The sequence below is a fragment of the Lissotriton vulgaris genome, chromosome 6 (genome assembly GCF_964263255.1).
Source record: "Lissotriton vulgaris chromosome 6, aLisVul1.2, whole genome shotgun sequence".
Lineage (NCBI taxonomy): Eukaryota > Metazoa > Chordata > Amphibia > Caudata > Salamandridae > Lissotriton > Lissotriton vulgaris.
In genome coordinates this window covers 539340319-539361486 of record NC_141694.1, presented here as the reverse complement: position 1 = coordinate 539361486, position 21168 = coordinate 539340319, and the positions used below count along the sequence as shown (strand labels likewise).

At 49.8% G+C, this 21168-nt stretch overlaps 1 protein-coding gene across 1 annotated transcript in view; it reads left to right on the top strand.

Annotated features, from left to right (window-relative positions):
- The first annotated feature begins 720 nt into the window (after positions 1–720).
- Positions 721–21168, top strand: part of LOC147707523 (lebercilin-like) — a 1017522-nt gene continuing 997074 nt past the window's right edge. The window contains exon 1 of the mRNA XM_086925225.1: positions 721–943. Coding sequence (XP_086781351.1) covers positions 721–943 — 223 coding nt within the window. The remainder of the gene's footprint in view (positions 944–21168) is intronic.

The window sequence follows — 21168 nt, the reverse complement described above, 5'->3', positions numbered from 1 at the left end:
CTTGATATATACAGACACGCCATGCATCTTATAGGACAGGCTCATCGTATTTCTCAGTTATGGTAAATAATCTTGCTGGCATCATAAAAGGTTCTCTATTGTGATATCTCCCCTGTATCATTTTCATACTGTCTTTTTTTCAGTTTCTGTTGCATTTGCATCACTTACATTGTTTTGATTTGCTTTAGCTATGGATTGATGATTTGGTGCCCAAATAGCTTTGGGTCTGTTCCTTGCGGGCAGAATCAAATGTGTTAATCACATGCATTATAAGGTGCACTGGGTTCAGTGTAGATGGTGACTGGAATAATAGAATACGGTTTAATCATGCCATCTGGCATGGGCAGTGCATATGGTTTGCCACATCAGCAACTGGCCATCAAGATGTATGCTCTGACTATACAATTGTGCACTTTAATGAAAGCCTTTATATTATTCTAGTATATCCTGCTGCTAAAATAAATACAAAATAAAAATCAATGGCTGAAAAGTGTCATTTGTTTGTAATAAAATACATTATTTTTCTTTGTTTTCCTATTAGATCCAGCTCAACGGCATCTGAATGAAGTGTAGTAATGATTCATACTAATCCAAGCAATGAAAAAGAAAACTGTGAAGAATAGGAAAACAAATACCAAGTCCCATTCGAAGTAAATTCCTAAAACGTATTTTAAAGTATGACCGACATACTTATTAAATATTGATAATGAAAGAAGTTTGATGGCATGTGATCAAAGAAAAATGGATGAACCAAAGAGTACACAGAATCAGGATCCTATTTATCACCAAAACTCAGAAAGCAGATATTGTTATTATTCTGATGACTTTGACAGCTGTTCACAATCTTCAGACCTGGCAAGAAATAAATACAGATCTCGATCTGCTGACTTTAAGAGAGCAGACTTTAAAGAACAGAGGCCAGTCACTTCTATTCCACAACAAGGTACATTCATCACCACAACTTGCATCAGTAAAAGAATGGGGTAGGAAGTGGGAATATATTAGAGAGAAATGGTGTGTAGTGTGGTTTGATAAAGTTTATCTGGGCATAAATCATCTTTTTTGTAACAGTTTGCAATTAATGTGAGAAGGAATGTTTACCTTTAATGGTAATATTACTAGATGAGAAAGCTGAAAACACACGTTGCAGAGGTTTTTAGACTTTCTTGTATACTTAACATATATTTTGCAGGCGAGGGGATAATGTGGCTATATATTTAGGCCATAACAACTTTGACATCAAATACAGTTCAAGTGGGACAATTCTAGAATGTAAAAACATCAGACTGTTGTGGTGGTACTCTGAAAACTGAACTTGTGTGCATTTTCTTACGCTATTTTAATAAGTGTTCTATCCAGCATTGGTGAAGAATTAGGGAAGGAGAAATAGTTTTATTAAAGAAATTGGCAATATTTAGAACAAGTTGGTTAATTATAGGTAGGGTTTGTGGTATCCAGTTAGAACTGAATATAATTGATAAACACCACCAAAGGCACTAGTTGACTTTCAAAGAAAACTGGAAAACACCACCTCGTGCTGCCCTCTTACTGCTTTAGTGCCCTCTTGTAGCAAAACAGTATTAGTGCAATTTCTTGTGATTGATGCACCCACTATGACCCACTCAAGCCATGGTAAGCACTGGGGGCCCGATTCACAAAAGTAATCTGAGACAAAATCCTATCTTTACGACTTCAGGTATTCACAAAGGGCATTTATGAATAGTAAAGTTAGGATTCCTAACTTTACTACTCCCAAAATGAGACAAAATCTCAACTTTACGACTTTCGGTATTCACAAAGGGCATTTAGGAGTAGTAAAGTTAGGATTCCTAACTTTACTACTCCTAAACTGAGACATAATCCTAACTTTACGACTTTCGGTATTCACAAAATGCATTTAGGAGTAGTAAAGTTTGGATTCCTATCTTTACTACTCCTAAATGCCCTTTGTGAATACCAAAAGTCGTAAAATTAGGATTAGGTTTGTGAATCTGGCCCTAAGTATGCTCTCTTGACCATACGTCAATTGAGTTCTTGACTCCTATTGAGTTCCTGAACCCCATGGACTGTTCATTGACATTACTGTGTAGTGTCTAGCAGGTTCTCAGATGAACTCAAGCCATGGTAAGCACTGGGGGCCCGATTCACAAAAGTAATCTGAGACAAATTCCTAACTTTACGACTTCAGGTATTCACAAAGGGCATTTATGAATAGTAAAGTTAGGATTCCTAACTTTACTACTCCCAAAATGAGACAAAATCTCAACTTTACGACTTTCGGTATTCACAAAGGGCATTTAGGAGTAGAAAAGTTAGGATTCCTAACTTTACTACTCCTAAACTGAGACATAATCCTAACTTTACGACTTTTGGTATTCACAAAATGCATTTAGGAGTAGTAAAGTTTGGATTCCTAACTTTACTACTCCTAAATGCCCTTTGTGAATACCAAAAGTCGTAAAATTAGGATTAGGTTTGTGAATCTGGCCCTAAGTATGCTCTCTTGACCATACGTCAATTGAGTTCTTGACTCCTATTGAGTTCCAGAACCCCATGGACTGTTCATTGACATTACTGTGTAGTGTCTAGCAGGTTCTCAGATGAACTAAGAGCAGGGTGCTTGTCCAGGTCAAGAGACACAACCTTCATGTCATCCTCCTCTGAGTGTGGGGTAGAGCTTTGCTTTTTGAAAAGAACATGTGTCCAGATTGAGCACAAAAAATACTGTGCCTATGGACACTTATAAATTATCCTCCTCCAATTAAGCACTGTACACACCACTCCTGTCTTAGTTTTACATTACAATGTAAACTTGCCTGAAAAAGCATTCCTATGGCAGCCACATATCTCATACAGTAGGACAAGGACCATATTGTGAACATCATTACCAGCTATACTCCGGCCTGGTCAATGTGCCGGTTCTACAGAAACCGTGCTGCCGACAGAGCATACATTAACTCAGAAAATCTACAAGTTTGTGTATCATTTGCAGACAGTGCTGCTCAGAAACAGGAAGAAGCAGCCACTGCTCTGTGTTTCCTAGTATGTGCAATATGCAGTACAATTTGACCACAAACAGGGGCATGGACCTGTTCTGAGCCTGTTCACAGGATAAAATATGTTCATGATACTACCTCAGACTCAACAGGTTCAACTTATTGGCTCTGACAAAATTAATCTAGGACCATATGGTGCTGAAGCAAGGCTCAAAACTTGGCAAGATTACCTATACAAATTACTGTAACAATATTTAATGGAAACATATTGAACTGTGCTTGTTCTTTTCCCTTCTCCTCCCACCCCCCAAAAGAGAAAAACACTAGAACAAGTGAATGCCACACAGAACACAAGGTAAAGCACATTTGGTGACTCATATATGCCAGTTAGGAGCACAGTCCAATCACTGCTTTCAAATAAACAATTTCTCACATGCTTGATATAAATCAATGCTTGGCGGTGATCGTGCTGCATTTAACCCCTCCTCTTCGCTCTAGCCATAGAGCCACTAGCAGTTACAATCCGTGTTACATTGGGAGACGGTATCCCATAGGGGATGGCACACACAAGGTGTCGCTATATGCAGACAACCTGTTGGTCCATATTAGAAACATTGAGAATGTGCCTCAGCAATTGGCACATACTTTGGAGGGTTTTGCTACCCTTTCGGGACTGAGGCCTGCCTTAACTCATTTAGAGAGGGGAACCGAGACCCGGGGTATGGTCTTAATAGTGAAAGGGTATAGTCGAAGGCAGACACATTCCGATACTTAGGCATAAGAATATATAGGCAGTCAACAGATTTATCTGATGGAACCGGGCAGAACACTAACTGCCATGAGATCCCAGATGCTGTTCTTGAGTAAGCGTCCACTAACAGTAACAGGCAGAGTGGCTCTTACCAAAATGGTGACTCTTCAGCGGTTTTTATACCATTTTGCGAACCAGCTAATATATATCCCCCCTTCTTTTTCTGCTTTTTGGAGAAATCAGTCAGAGACTTTATATGAGGCAGCGCTCGGCACCCAGTAGCTGTAAAAAATGATATCTGCCCACAGATCAAGGTGGCCTAGCGGCTCCAGACTTTGATCAGTACTACCTAGCCGCCCAATTGCAATGGATAGCTAGATGGCTGGCTGACCGCCAACGCAACAACACTGCATCCACATGCCCACCCTACACGTTACTGCAACTGATAAGGCTATTTCATCCTGGTGCGTATAAGTGCTTTCACAGGAGTCTATATTTAACCAGACATATCAGGCCATACTCGCCTGCATTGCCCCTGGAAGGGACGCCTGGAGGCCAAACAACAATTGCAGAAATTGAACTTTGGTATTTGCATGAGTTGAGAAGCCAATCCCTAGGTGATCTATATTGTGACAGTACAATAATCCCATATACAACACTAGTGGAGGAAGAGTAAGTAAGTAATTTGTTTATTGTGCAGTTAAATAAAACCATTACAAAAAGTAACCATCTCTTATGAGCAATAAAACCTCAGTTTAAAAAGGCTGATAGCCACAGTTAAAAAAACACGTTAAGATTGCGGGACAGATCCACTTCCCCGGCCTTGGTGACCCATAGTCTTGTTTCTTCATTTTTGTTAGTAGAGATTAGCAGCAGTTCGTGAGATAGGATTACCCCCTAATGAGAGTCTTGTCTACAGAGTGATGACATGCTGAAAAGTGCAAATTTAAAGTGCCTAGTGCCGCGTCAACATCCATTGAATTGTGCAAAAAATATCATATAGTTAGCCTATTGATGCTTTCCTTTGAGGCTTACATGTGCAAAAATGCTTGAAATTATGTGCTTAAAACGCTGTTCCGGTTGTATGCGCTGTTTTAAACGAAGATCAGCTGCAGTTAAAATTTTTTACCAGGCAGCAGCTTAGTTGAGTGTCTTCGCCAGAGAAGCTTGCAAGCACCGCTTGTCTGCACGACCGTATTTGTTTTTTGTTGAAAATAGGTCTAAGTAGTAACCGGCGCTCCTGCATCTGCTCACGGTACATGGTTATGATATGGACTATGTCCTCCTCTCCATCCCCGGAAAGATGGCACATTCCTGGCTTTGGAGGGCGCAGCCATAGGGGCAGATGGTAATAAATCTAACCAAAATTTCGAGGAGGAAGAGGGACTACATCTTAGCCAATTCTCCTTACACCGTTCACTAATAGCTACATTCACGAGTAAATGGGGTGACCTCATAGCTGAGCCACAAACTCCTCTCACTATGCAGTACCTGCCCGTCATGGGGTAAGGTGGGCACCTAATACAGTGGTTTGTAGCCTCACTTCGACAGTACACAGCAGCCAATCTAGTGCCGCTTGGACACTGCTGGGAGCAGAATTCGGGTCGCCAATTCTCAGACACGGAATGGGCCCTGGTTGTAGAAAGTCCAGTGTGCATCCCCAGAAACATGCGATTCCGACCAATTGAATACTACACCACACAGAGGGCTTATCTCACACCTGCTAAAATCAATCTGTACTTTAGCCGCATGGACTCTGCCTGCCCACGCTGCGCCCTTGCTGACGCAGATCTGTTACACATGTTCTGGGGCTGCGCCCATCTTCCCACATACTGGAAAGACGATGCAGATACACTGTCCACCTGCACAGAGCTCGTGGTCCCTTTCGAGTGGCAGACTTACATATACATGTATACCGAAAGAACCGTAACAATAAAGTATCCTCCAGGTTCCTCGATCTGGGGATGGTAGTAGTTATAAGGTTAATTACCAGGAAATGGAAGATGCAGGATCCCCCTCACACGCAGGTGTGGCGGCACTCCATGCTTGCATTGGCCAAGGCCAAGAGTATCGTTATCCGTCGGGAGGACACTATGGGTATTCGCAAGATCCCGATCTACAAGTTGGGATGCAATGCTGGCCAAACAGTTGCAAGACCGCAGGGCGTGAGGGAGGGCCTGCCCACTGCTGGCTCTGTGGATTGAGTGTACACATGCGCAAAGCAGAACTAGTCTAACAGAATAACCGGGACGGTCGCAGTAGGCGGCAGGCATGCTTGCACCTCAAATAGTACCTATTAGCGAGTGAATGCACAAACAGTTGTTAAAGACAACACATGGGATACTTTTGGCGTAGGAGCCGGCAGGAAGGAACTCTGAGCTTGTTATACAGAACCTGTTATGTTTTGAGTTGTCCCTATACCTTTATCACCCGCACCCTATGTGAGAAGTTGGCCCGATATGCAGCGTTCGCTATTCTAGCGACCACTATGCATCGGTCCAAACGACCCTTATGGTGATTGGTTGTAAGTCAACCTTAGACCAGCTATCCTAGTAGCGTGGATACGAGCAGTCTTCAGGCTAAACTCTAGAGGGCGTGTTAAGCCAGCTGTTATACCATCACATACCCCTTGAACACCAAGTGAAAGGACACCACACAAGTGTTATGAAAATAAACAGTGTATTTATTTAGAATCACAACAGCCCTGTACTCTTTATGAGGACAGGGTACTAAGCACAGAACAAAACTCTTAGGAAAATACTTCAAGTGCACAATCAATACAAGTGCCCGAGGGCACGGAAAGTTTTAGTGGTCTCGGGCGGACCCGATGAGGCAAGTCGGAAAGCGAGGGACTCGGGACCCTTAAGTAAGGAGGCTATGCGGGCACCGAAATGCCGAAGTTACCTAGCCACAAGGGCTGCGGCTGCACAAGTCTTACAGGCGTCGGGGGTCTTCGCTGACGAGCCGGGAGCCGGAAGGAAGGAGTTGCTGGCCGGCGACCAGTGGAGATAGTTCATAGAGATCCAAGCCTGGATCAGGGATAGATGACACCTGAAAGCAGAGGGGACCAAGTTCGTACTACTAGCCAGTAGTCAGAGGGTACCAGGAAGGCACCGGATGATCGTAACCTTGACCAGGTGAGTCTTCTTGTTCTAAGTGGAAATACCTGGAGAGCCCATCTGCATTGCCATGATCAGTGCCAGGTCTATGCTCCACTGTGAAGTCCATCCCCTGTAGGGAAATGGACCACCTAAGCAGTTTGGGGTTTTCACCCTTCATCTGATTTAGCCATAGGAGGGGCTTATGGTCGGTCTGAATCTTGAAATGAGTGCCAAACAAGTATGGCCTCAGTTTCTTCAGGGCCCACACCACAGCGAAGGCCTCCCTCTCTATAGCAGACCAATTTTTCTCTCTGGGGGTCAGCCGTCTGCTTATAAAAGCAATGGGCTGGTCATTACCATCAAAATTCAGTTGAGATAGAACAGCTCCCACACCCAACTCAGAAGCATCTGTTTGGACAATGAATGGTTTGGAGTAGTCTGGACTCTTGAGGATAGGTGCCGTGCACATGGCCTGTTTTAGGTCATCGAATGCTTTTTGACAGCTCGCTGTCCACTGAACCTTTTTTGGCATTTTCTTACTTGTCAGTTCATTAAGCGGAGTCACAATCGATCCGTAATTTCTAACAAACTTTCGGTAGTAACCAGTCAGGCCCAAGAAAGCTCGAACCTGAGTCTGGGTGGTTGGAGGAGCCCAGTCCCTGATTGACTGTATTTTGCTCTCCAGTGGTTGAACTTGGCCTCCACCTACAAGGTGGCCCAAGTATACAACCTGTGTCTGCCCTATCTGGCACTTGGTAGCCTTGATAGTGAGGCCTGCTGCTTGCAGAGCCTCTAACACTTTCCGCAGGTGGACCAGGTGATCCTCCCAGGTGGAGCTAAAGACAGCAATATCGTCAAGATACGCCGCACAGAAGTCATCCAGCCCAGTGAGAACGTGATTCACCAACCGTTGGAAGGTGGCAGGTGCATTTTTCAAACCAAAGGGCATCACCACGAACTGATAATGCCCACCAGGGGTAGAAAATGCGGTCTTGGGCTTGGCGTCCTCAGCTTACCTGATTTGCCAATACCCAGCTGTCAGGTCAAACGTACTTAAGTAGTTGGCAGAAGCCAATCTATCTATAAGCTCGTCTGCCCTTGGTATTGGGTGGGCATCAGTCTTAGTGACTGCATTGAGACCCCTGTAGTCTACGCGGAACCTCATCTCTTTCTTACCACCCGGGGTGTGAGGTTTCGGCACTAGAACTACGGGACTAGCCCAAGGGCTAACCGAGGGTTCAATGACTCCCAACTCCAACATTTTCTGCCCTTCAGTTTTGATGCAGTCTCTAACGTGATCGGGCTGCCTGTAGATTTTACTCTTGACGGGCAAGCTGTCACCAGTGTCAACCTCATGGGTACACCAATTGGTCTGACTGGGTGTTAGAGAGAACATATGCCGGAAGGATTGAAGAACCTGTTTACAATCCTCCTGTTGATGTTCGGAGAGGCTGCCACAAAAGACAACACCATCTACCGATCCATCTCCATCTACCGATTATGAGTGAGCAGGTCTGGGAGAGGGTCACTCTCTTCCTCCTGTCCCTCATCTATGGCCATGAGCAAGCTCATGTCCTTCCTGTCGACATATGCTTTGAGCCTGTTGACATGGAGCACCCGATGGGGGCTCCTGGGAGTTCCAAGGTCCACCAGGTAGGTGACCTCTCCCTTTTTCTCCAGGATGGTGTAGGGCCCGGACCATTTGTCCTTGAGTGCTGCTGGGGCCACTGGCTCCAACACCCACACCTTCTGTCCGGGCTGATAAACAGTCAAGACAGCCTTTTGGTCATGCCAAGCTTTATGGAGTTCTTGGCTGGCCTTAAGGTTTTCAGACGCCTTCTCCATGTATTCAGCCATCCGGGAGCGGAGGCCAAGCACATAGTCCACTATGCTGGTGGCAGGCTTTTTGAGAGGTCTCTCCCATCCTTCCTTCACCAAACACAGGGGTCCTCTTACAGGATGCCCGTACAAAAGCTCAAAAGGGCTGTAGCCAACCCCCTTCTGTGGGACTTCTCTATAAGCGTACAAAAGGCAGGGAATCAGGACGTCCCATCTACGCCGAAGCTTTTCAGGTAGTCCATGAATCATCCCTTTTAGGGTCCTGTTGAACCGCTCAACAAGCCCGTTGCATTGTGGATGATAGGGTGTAGTGAACTTGTAGTTGACACCACATTCCTTCCACATAGTAGTCAAGTAGCTCGACATGAAGTTTGCACCTCTGTCAGAGACAACCCCCTTAGGGAAGCCCACTCTGGAGAATACTCCAACTAGGGCTCTTGCCACAACAGGTGCTGTAGTGGTCCTAAGTGGAATAGCTTCAGGATACCTGGTGGCATGATCCACTACCACCAGTATAAACTTGTGCCCTGATGCTGTTGGGGGTTCCATTGGACCGACAATGTCAATCCCCACACGTTCAAAGGGCACCCCCACCACAGGCATTGGTATAAGGGGGGCCTTTGTCGTGCCACCTGACTTACCACTGGCTTGGCAAGTGACACAGGAGCGACAAAACTCCTTGGTATCTTCGTTCATGTGAGGCCAGTGAAAGTGTGAGACAAGCCTGTCCCACGTCTTCGTCTGGCCTGAGTGTCCTGCTAAGGGAATCTCGTGGGCCAAGGTAAGAAGGAAACCACGCTGAGACAAGGGGATAACCAGCCTCCTGGTCATGCCAGGCTTGGGGTCTCTTGCCTCAGTGTACAGGAGTCCATCCTCCCAGTATACCTTGTGGGTACCTGTGGCGTTCCCAGCAGCCTCAGCAGCAGCCTGCTGTCTGAGGGGTTCAAGGGAAGGGCAGCCTAACTGGTCCTTCCCCAGGTCTTCTCGTGTGGGTCCCCCTGAGCCCAGAAACTCAACTTGATCAAGTTCGAGTTCTTTAGGTTCAGTTTCCCGCAATTCCTGGAGGTCAGCCTCCTCTGAGACTTGATTCTCGACCTGGGGCAAGGGGGAAGGCGAGGCCTTAACCCGACTTCTCTTCTTCTTGGGAGGTGTCTGGTCCGTTGTTCCAGGATCCAGCACCTGTTCAGTGGGGCATCGTCTGACCTGTGACCTAGTCACAGCAAGCACATGCGCTGGCAAGCCTAACATCTCCATGTGAGTCCGGTGCTCCACTTCTGACCATTGCGATGACTCCAAATCATTGCCCAACAAACAATCCACTGGGAGGTCTGAACTAACAACAACCTTTTTCTGGCCATTTACCCCTCCCCAGGAGAAAGCAACAATCGCCATACTATGACTGGTAGTGACGTTGCTGGCATTGGTCACCAGGAAATCTGTACCTGGCATGATCTGTCCTGGGTCCACAAAGTTAGGCGTCACCATGGTGACACTGGCACAAGTGTACCTATAGGCCTGAGCCATTCTTCCATTGATCAAAGGCGTCTGTCGGTATTTGCCCAAAGTATTGGGACTGACATCAGGGGATATATCCACATCCCCTGTACAGACAAGGACAGCCTGAGTGAGTGTACCAACTAGGTTGTCACACCCCTCAGAACCCAAGGTTAACCCAACTAATCCCTTGGGAGGCACACTACTACTGCTGGCTGTACTAGGGGCCACAGTTGCCTTAGGGGCTGCAGTAGCAGGAGTCTGCCCTCCTTTCTTGGTGCACTCACTAAACCAGTGAGTTTTACTTTTACAGTATTGGCACCACCTTTTCGAATGGCCTTCTTGATTCTTCTTTTTCTGGGAAGCCTGACCCCCCTCCTCTTTGGGTTGTTGGGGACCTGTCGAAGACTTCTGGTCATTTTGTTCCCCTTTAGAATCTTTACCCTTCTGGTCTGCTTTCTTCTGACCACCCTGGTTCTGGCCCTGGTTTTGCTTAACCCTTGTTCTGACCCATCTGTCTGCCTTCTTTCCCAATTCTTGGGGAGAGGTCAGATCCGAGTCGACAAGGTGCTGATGCAACAACTGGTTCTGACAATTGTTTAAAATCTGTTCTCGCATGATCAAATTATACAATCCTGTGTAATCAGTAACCTTACTGCCCAGCAACCAGCCCTCCAAAGCCTTAGTGGCACAATCAACGAAATCAGACCAGTCCTGAGACTGAGTTTTCTGGGTATCCCTGAACAGCAACCTGTACTGCTCAGTGGTTAGGCCGAACCCATCAATCAGTATGTTCTTCAGGACCTGGTAATTGTTAGCATCCTCGACTCTAGTAGTGAGGAGCTTATCTCTACCTTTACCTTCAAAGGAGAGCCACAAGATAGCTGCCCACTGACTCTGGGGGACACACTGTACAGTGCAGGCCCGCTCCAAAGCAGTAATCCATTTGTGGATGTCGTCCCCTTGCTTAAAGGGGGGCACTATCTTACTCAGGTGCCTAGTGTCTAAACTCCTGTTTTCCCGTGGGGGAATGCTGCCACCAGTGGGAATGGTCCCACTCAATTCTTGCTCTCTAGCGAAGGCGAGTCTTTCTTTGGCTAGGGCAAGTTCTTCCCTTTCGATCCGCAGATTGACTTCCCGCTCCTTAGCTTCGTACACTCTCCTCTGAGGGGATGTCATCCCTTTTTGAGCAAAGCCTCGAGAGCCATTGGTTCGAGCGGATCTGTTAGAGCCTCTCGACAGAGACCTAACTCGTCCACTCCCAATGTTAAGCTGGCCTGAGAGGGGCCCCAGGGGTCTCCTAGTACCATTCTTGTGCCGGCTTAGGTTGTCCTGAGTTAGCTGGCTAACTATGACTGGACCTTTGTCTGCCTCGTCCTCAGATGTCTCTGGCTCCTCATCCTCCTCTTCACCTTCTGCGGAGAGATGGATAAGGTCAGGGTCACCTGCGGTTCCCTCGAGGGGGGGCATACTCCCTTCCGGATGAGAAGGGTCGGTGTTACCGGCCCTCCTAGCATCATAAGTCTCCAAGAGACCAATCAGAAACGGAGTTGTAGGGTTTGAACCCTGTTTTAACTTCCGAGATGTACAGAGTTGTCGCATCTCTTGGAAGCTAAGTGCAGCATATCTGGATGTGACCTGTGGAGGGTCGACTGACACAAGGGGAGACTCCGAGTTTCCTCCTTTGTCGGACATGCTGCTTCTAGTGTGGTGTAAGTGATGCACCTACCTACACTATATGTTTACCTACTGATCCCTTGCTAAGAGTTGTAGCCAAGGTGTGCTAAGCCTTGAGGAGCTACAACAGCTGGTTCAGTAGAACTCAGAGTATTCTAAGCTAAGTTATATGTACCTGAAGTACTTATGCGATCTTTCACCAGATATTCTTAGGATACGCGTGGTAGAACAACAGCAAGCTCAAATCCCACCGCTGCCACCAATGTGAGAAGTTGGCCCGATATGCAGCGTTTGCTATTCTAGCGACCACTATGCATCGGTCCAAACGACCCTTATGGTGATTGGTTGTAAGTCAACCTTAGACCAGCTATCCTAGTAGCGTGGATACGAGCAGTCTTCAGGCTAAACTCTAGAGGGCGTGTTAAGCCAGCTGTTATACCATCACATACCCCTTGAACACCAAGTGAAAGGACACCACACAAGTGTTATGAAAATAAACAGTGTATTTATTTAGAATCACAACAGCCCTGTACTCTTTATGAGGACAGGGTACTAAGCACAGAACAAAACTCTTAGGAAAATACTTCAAGTGCACAATCAATACAAGTGCCCGAGGGCACGGAAAGTTTTAGTGGTCTCGGGCGGACCCGATGAGGCAAGTCGGAAAGCGAGGGACTCGGGACCCTTAAGTAAGGAGGCTATGCGGGCACCGAAATGCCGAAGTTACCTAGCCACAAGGGCTGCGGCTGCACAAGTCTTACAGGCGTCGGGGGTCTTCGCTGACGAGCCGGGAGCCGGAAGGAAGGAGTTGCTGGCCGGCGACCAGTGGAGATAGTTCGTAGAGATCCAAGCCTGGATCAGGGATAGATGACACCTGAAAGCAGAGGGGACCAAGTTCGTACTACTAGCCAGTAGTCAGAGGGTACCAGGAAGGCACCGGACAATCGTCACCTCGACTAGGTGAGTGGGCGACGCTAGGCTCTGCAGTCTCACGGACCAGGAGGCGTTGTCGGCGACCAGGATGGAGGTGCGAGCTGTCCCACGAAGATTGATGCTGTCGGCGTCGCTGGGCCCAGGATTGGGGCAACAAGCCTTGGCAGATTTCAGGGCCACGTGGTGGGCCTAAAATGGCGTCTAGAGTGGACCAGGAGGGTCCGGGGTGCTCCTCTCTCAGAAGGGAGCAAAGGCCAGTCTGGAGCAACCAGACCAGCAGCGTTGGTTGTCGGTTGTCGTCAAAAGAGTCACAAGCCAGCGGCTAGTGATCGGACAATGTGCTGAACACCGAGCAGAAGGGCCCCACGCAGATCGTGGAGATGCTGGGAGGCTGCGCTTCTGTGCTGGAGCTGCTCAGGGTCGGGGCTTCTCGGACCCCAGAGCACTCACCAGAGGATTCCTTCGGTGGTTGTGCTGGTTAAGAAAGCGTGCAGGTTTTGATGATGGCCGGTCCCTCGAGGTCTCGTCGCACCCACAGATCTCAGCTGAGCTGACGATGTGGGTAGAGGTCAGAGGTGCCAGGGAAGCCGGTTCTCGTCGAGCTGGGCAGTCGGATTCCTGAGGAAGGACTTGCAGCAAACCGCAGAGTTCTTAGATGGTGCCTGCGGATGCAGGGTGACTACTCCTTAGCCACAAGGGAGAAATCTTGAGAAGAGTCTCGAAGTCCTTTCGTAGAAAGTATTCTTGATTCAAAGATGATCTAATTTGGAAGGGTTCCCGCTCCTGCCTTTATCCTAAAGAAAGGGGTGGGTACATGACTAGGTCCTGCCCTAGGGGTGGGACCAGGAAGGGGGTAGTTACACCCCTCTCCCCTGCCGGACTTTCCCCAGGTCAGGGGCTGCGCGCCCCTGGAACTGGTTCTAACCGGCAGATGCGTAGTGAGCACCGGGGTGCCACTCCGCAGTCACCTTCTTGTAAAGCCCTGCCTACCCAGGATACACAAAACCCTGTCTGGGATGGTGCGAACACTGCCCCGGACAGGAAACCCTTTGTCCGAGCTCTCCCCGCTGGAAGGACTCCCAGCAGCAGGAGGGCAGACTCGTGTCAGTGGTGGCAGCATCCATTTTGTGGAGCTGAGGCTTCAGTTAACTTTAACCGGGGTTCACAGTTACGTACATGTCGTGTCCCTCTAGAAGGGCGGAATGCTAACCTCGTCGCCAGTATTGGTGAGGAGTCAGCATCCCGATTCGTATGACACCTTACTCGACATGTCTTGATAACGCGATACCGAAGTTACCAATATGGTACTCGTTATCATGGAACAGCCATTGGGTCTTGGTTCCGCAAGCTGCAACCGGGCTCGGCTTGTGCCTGAGCCCAATTCACACGGTTCCACGCACTCTGCCTTCAGGATTGTCAAGGCCTGCCATAGGAGTGGCTGATAGGAACTCGGGTGTCCATTTCAGGGTTAGATATAGGGATACTATACCTACAGCAACGGGCGAGTACGCCACGTTGCCCCAGCTGTCGCGCAGCCAGTTGTGTCAGATTTAGGTGGCCATCCAGGGGTGGCATAATACATGCTTCAGCCCCTGGTAGGCCCTGGGTACACCGATGCCCTGAGTTACAGGGTCTGACAAGGTGGCCCAGTTCCAATTGCGTAATGCACCTAGGGTACACATCAATTTAGCGAGAGAACAGCTAGGCTGTGGGTCTGATTGGCAGGCCCACAGCCCGAGAAAGTCGTAAACCAGTGAAAGAAAAGCAAAAAGTCTGGGTGATCATAGGATTGCAGACCCTACTCTCCTACACCCTACACCACGAGTATGCCATAGTCCTAAAACACACTATAAGCTATAGAACCAGGGATTATACGTGGGTGCACACAAAGTCACAACTGCATGGCATAAGCGTACACTGCCTTTTATACTTAGGGAGCATCCGCTCCACTAATCAATTCCGTACCAATGTTGTTGGACCGTATGCTGCATAACAAATGTTACCTTTCTGATATGACATGTATGTAAGGAAACTTGCTGATATACATTGAAAATTCTATAAAAAACATTTTAAAAAATCGTGCTGGCATTCAAATAAATACAAAATCCCATAAGCATGGCTCAACAATGTAAAATTAACTTCATCCATAGTGTGAATTGCACAGGCAAATTACCCAATGCATTTTTCTGCTCATGTAGTTTCGTTACACCTCAGCTCCTGCTTCTTTTTAAAGCAATAGTGCCTTGGCAGCTTTCTCCCTTTTGATCTTGTATATCAGGAATAGACACAGAATAGGCAGTAGTACCTAATGTATTAGCCCAATCGTTTCTTGATATCTCAGGACAAAGAACAGGGTATTGCTATACAAGCTTTGAATAGCAGACTACCGAGCACCCACAATACATATCTCTGGCCCAATTAGAAAATCTTTATTCAGTTGAGTCTCCTCATCTTCTGAAGAATAGAGCCGATGGAAGGCATGTTAAATGCTTGCCATTAACCTTTTATGGCGCTACAATCAAATCTTAATGAGGAGCAAACATACCATCATCATGAGGAGGTACTAGACTGCTGAAAAGACGAGCTTGAGTGCTGCAAAAATCAGACGGAGGTGAAGGAAAAAATAAAAAGTTACTTGTAAGAGTACATTTAGAAACCGGGTGCAGAGAAGGGGATAGGGAGCAGGAAGGAAGAAATGACAATTGGAATGAGCAAGAGATAGAAGGAATTAAGAGCCTGATGCATATTTTTCCATTCATAAAAAGTGGTCACAAATTGTGCACTGAGTTTTTGCAAATGGAAAGGAATTTTACTAATAGTTCGATAGACAAAATTATGAATCGTAGTAAGTTGCAAGTCAACCTACATCGTTATTATCCATGAGGCAGGTGGCAAATTGTGACCCACTGCAAGTAGCTAGAGTCACAGGCATGGTAACCTGCTGGGGTCAGAAGAAAATTGTGTCTGTGATTCTTTTAAAGAAAGCAATCTTTTTTTTTTAATGCAGATCATTTTTCCAAATAGAAAACGGGACACATTTTAACAAAAAAATAAAAAGTTAGACCTTCTTAGGTCGACCCTAGAGTCAGTATGCATGCTCTGCGAGACTTTATGTATCTACAATATTGTCTTTAACCAAGCCCATCGACTGCCATTCACTCTTTGCTTGCCAATCAGAAACGCTGGCCTCCTAATTAACTTTCAAGCCTGGGGCCTCATTGTACAACTCCAACATTTTAATCAGTCTAGACCTAGTACACATGGGGGTTTCCCATAAAGAGCAAAACATCATCTGCATAGAGTGATAAGCTCTCTTCTTTGTCTCCACCCCAGTGTGCCCTGCTATTGCATCACTAGGTACCCAAGTCACCAATGGTTCCATAGCAAGGGCTTATTAGACGTGCAACAGGCTCAGGCCTTTCTGGTGCTTCGTTGGAATAAGTGCAGGGCTTTAAAAAATCCATTAACCCTTACTTGTGCCCGGATATTACATGCAGTACTTTGATGTAAGATAGTAGGGCCCCAAACTTTATGTGTCTCAGGAGTTGGAATAGGAAAGTCCAGTTCAAGTTATCCTACATGTTGGACAGGCCACATGAAGGGCTCGCTCCCTCCCTGCATGACAGGGCCCAGACACCGGCTCTCCCCGGATTACCCACAACAGCACCCCGCAACCCGTCCCCTACGGGACGCCTGCTCCCGGACATCTCTGCATCCCTGGCCCGGGCCACCGTCAGCACCATTGCCCGGACCAGCCGCCATCTTGGACACTGCACCACGTGGCCGCGTGGCCTCAGTTCGACCCCAACCCTGGGCCTGGCCAGGCCCCGACATCCCGGCACCACCATCCACCCAGGAGGTGAATGAACCACTTGGCAGGTCACTGGGAGAAAGAAGTGTCGATGGCTCTCCCCCGCCAGGTGCCGATCGCCCCCAGCCTCCCCGGGCGCTGGCTCCACCCCCCTGCTGGGTGTCTGGACTCCCTCATCCCGGACCTCCCGACCTCCAAGTGCGAGGGTCCGGACATCAAAGGGCGCCAGACCTATAACTGAGGCAGCTCCAGAGCAGGAAGGCAGTTGTATCCTGGAGTCGAGAGACACCGTGAAGAACTCATCCTTGACGGACTACTGGCGCTGCCGTAGCCCTGCCTTGTGAACTGTCGTCCTGCCTGCCGGCGCTGCCGCGGCCTTCTGCAACCTTCATCCTCGTGGGACCTGCTGGCGCTGCCGCGGCCCGTTGTAACCTTCATCTTCGTGGGGACCTGCTGGCGCTGCCGCGGCCTCTTGCAACCACCATCTTCGTCGGGACCTGCTGGCGCTGCCGCGGCCCGTTGCTACCTACGACCTCCTCGGGACCTGCTGGCGCTGCCGCGGCCCGACCTACCGAACGCCGAGCTCGAGGATTGTGAGCTACTTATCGTCTCATCTCAATACCAGATTGGTAACAAGACTGTCCCGCTACCCCCTCTCCCTTTTAGAGACTAGAATTGAGAGGATCCTCGTGTCCTGATCTCATTGTACTGTACTACCTTAATCCAAGAACTGCATATAAAGAGCGTTAACCTTATCTTCGTGTGGTGTCCATCTGTGGGGGGGAAGTTACTTGTCTGTATGACCGCTGGAGACGGCCCTCACCGGAGGCCTCTCCCCTTGTCCTCGGCCGACCCTCCAGGTCCCCGTCTAACATTGGTGGCCAGCGGCGCGATCCGAACCAACGCGTAATCGAACAGAGAGTAACTCACCCTACGACTAAACCACAATGACGACCAAAGAGAGCGGATCTCCTGAGAAATTCCAGATGGAAAAACTAGAAGAGTACAACCACCGAGAGCTAAAACAATTTTGTATAGAACTAGGCATTGTTACCACCGGTCTGAGCACAAAAGATGACTTCAAGCACGCCCTAGAATCCTGGGCAGAAACAAATGCCGCCGGACCCCGGGACCAAAACATCGAAGCACCAGAGACAAACACCACTCTGACGGAAGAAAGGGGAACGGGTCTCTCCCGGGAAGAGATCCAAGAACGAGAAAAAAGTAGACTACACGAATTAGAGTTGGCACGGCTCCGGTTGGACGGAGAGCTGAAACTGGCGGAACAAAAGATAAATCTAGAACACTTACGGCTCCGAGAAGAGCGGGAAGAAAAGCAAAGACAGAGAGAACTCGAAGAAAAAAGACTGGCATACGAACACGAGCGCAAGCTAGCCGAGATAGAACTACGGAAACAGAACAAAGAACTAGGGGTGCCCGAGCAACCGCGCACCCCAGGCGCCACCGAACAAAAGGTCCACATCCCCAAAGATGTGGTCCGTGAATACTATCGGAACGACGACATACAGCAGTGGTTCAAGGCCTACGAGATCGCCATGACCTCCCACCGGATCGATCGGAGTGACTGGGGAGCCGGTCTATGGGGGAGGTTCGTCAATGAAGGCCGCGATGCCCTGCTACAGCTCCCGGACCACCAAATGACGTCCTATGACCACATGAAGGCCGCCCTCCTCACTCGATATGGGCTCACGCCCGAGATGTACCGCCAGAGGTTCCGCGACTGCACCCGGATCCCGGGTACAACTTGGGTAGAATACGTGAACTATTTCAGCCGAGCCCTCGAGGGATGGATCAAGGGTAGCCACGTAACAACCTACGAGCAGCTCTTCAACCTCATTGCGTGGGAGCACCTCTCCAACAACTGCTTCGTCGAGCTCAGGCAGCACCTCCTCGACAGTAAAATGACTGAACCATGGCAGCTCGCCGCTGAGGCTGACCGATGGAAGAGCACCCGAGTGGCCTGGAGTGGGCCAACCGAGCAGAACTGAACCAACCAAGGTCATCATCGCCCCCGAGGAGGAGGAGGAGGCCAGGGCCGGGGCAGAGACGCCGTCCCGGCCGCTCCCGCTCACAACACCCCGCCCCCGGCCGGCCGGGGCAACCCCCCGATGCGCCCGGGGTACCGAGCCAATGTTACTTGTCACCGATGCCAGCGAGTCGGCCACTATGCCAGTGACCCGAACTGCCCAAAGAATCAGACTCCCGGGCCCCGCCAGATAGCTGCCGCCGCCCTAGGAGAAGAGCAAATCTCCAATCTCCGAAGAGCATGAAGAGTACGAGCAGGAGCAGCCCGAGTGGGAACCCGCCGCCATGGTCCTGGCTTGCCTAGGGGGAAGAGACATGGTCCCGCGGGCTCCCCTACCCGCCAACACCAGAAAATACAGCCAGTGGGTGAACATAAATGGGCGCAAGGCTGAAGCCCTGCGGGACACGGGGGCCAGTGTGACGGCCGTCCGCTGTCACCTGGTGACCCCAGAACAAATCCTGCCAAACGTTCTTTGCCCCGTCCGATCAGCCGACAATTCTGAAAGCCTGTGTCGGATGGCCTGCGTCCCCTTCGAATGGGGAGGAGTGTCCGGTATGCTAAAAGTGACTGTTCGCGATGATGCCCCCGTGGACTGCCTCCTGGGAAACGATCTCGAGAGTTCCCCATGGGCGGCCGTTGAAAGAAGAGAGCACCTGGGGATGTTGGGCCTCCCGGACTGGGCGTGCGTAACAACACGGTCCATGGCCGCCCGCACCATCCCCAGACCGGAAGAACCCGAATGGCCAGCACCTCCTCCCCCGATCGCTCCAGAGGGAGACACCCTCCATACCGACCCCCCGGAACGAACCCAAGAAGGGCCCGCTCAGCCTAAAGACCTTCCAGACCTGGCTCAGTGGCGTCAAGAAGGGGGACCCACACAGGAGCAATTCCGGCAAGAGCAAAAGACCTGTCCCTCCCTCGAGGGACTGCGACAGCAAGCACTCGCCCAGAGCGCGGGAAACACAGCAGGGGCCCACTGGATCTATTGGGACAATGACCTACTGTACAGCGAACAAAGAATCGCAGAGTTGGGGGCCAGTCGAGTGCTGGTGGTGCCCCTCCGCTTCAGAGACTTCCTTTTGAACTTGGCTCATGATGTCCCCCTGGCTGGACACTTGGGGCAAGACAAGACATACAACCGTCTGGTAACCCACTTTTACTGGCCAAAAATGAGAAATGACGATTCCAACCACTGCCGGTCCTGCCCCACCTGCCAGGCCAGCGGGAAGAACGGCCGCAAACTCAAGGCACCCCTGCAACCATTCCCCGTGGTCACCACCCCGTTCGAAAGGGTGTGAATAGACATTGTGGGGCCCCTGGACCCCCAAACAGCGCAAGGGCATCGATTCATCCTGGTCCTGGTGGACCACGCCACCCGCTATCCCGAGGCCGTTCCCCTTCGAACTGTAACAGCACCAGTGGTAGGCCGAGCCTTAATGGGGATCTTCTCTCGAGTGGGCTTCCCCCGGGAGGTCGCCAGCGACAGGGGCACGAACTTTATTTCAAAGTATATGAAATCCCTCTGGCAGCAGTGCGGGGTCACCTATCGATTCACAACCCCATATCACCCGCAAGGAAACGGACTGGTCGAGCGGTTCAACCGCACTCTCAAAGGGATGATCATGGGGCTGGAAGAACCCCTACGCCGCCAGTGGGACGTGCTACTCCCGTGCCTCCTCTTCGCCTACCGAGAAGTCTCCCCAGAAGTCCCTCGGCTTCAGCCCCTTCGAACTCCTGTACGGACACCCCGTTCAAGGGCCCCTCAGCCTAGTGAAAGAAGAATGGGAAATGGCCCCCCTGAAGACCCCTCCAGACGTCTACAAGTACCTCCTGACCCTCCGCAATCAGACCAGGCGATTCAGAGAGATTGCCAAAGCCAATCTTGAGGCCAGTCAGGAAGACATGAAGAAATGGTACGATCAACATGCCTCCTCCATCGAGTTCGAGCCTGGACAGCAGGTATGGGTGATGTCCCCCACCGAACCTTGTGCCTTGCAGGACAAATGGACGGGGCCCTTCCAGGTGGTCGAGCGCAAGAGCCCCGTCACCTATCTCATCGACATGGAATCTCCCCGGAACCCCCTCCGGGTCCTCCACGCCAACAGACTCAAACCACACTTCGTGCGCTCGGAGCTCAGCCTGCTGATGGCTACAGACAGTGGGGCGGAAGAGGACTCCGAGCCCCTTCCTGACCTGCTGAGGACCCGCGAAAAAGATGGCTCGGTGGACGGGGTCCGACTCTCAGATGCCCTGACCCCAGAGCAGCGCCAAGACTGTCGGGCCCTCCTGCGGCAATTTGCAAACCTATTTTCCCTCACCCCTGGGGTCACCCCCTGGTGCCTGCACGACGTAGACACTGGGGACAGTCCCCCTATCCGACACCGGCCGTACCGAGTACCAGATCGGGTGCGCACCTGCATCCAAGAAGAAGTCTCCAAGATGCTCGCCCTCGGAGTCATCGAACCCTCGGACAGCCCCTGGGCCAGCCCAGTCGTACTGGTCCCCAAAGCTGCTGCCCC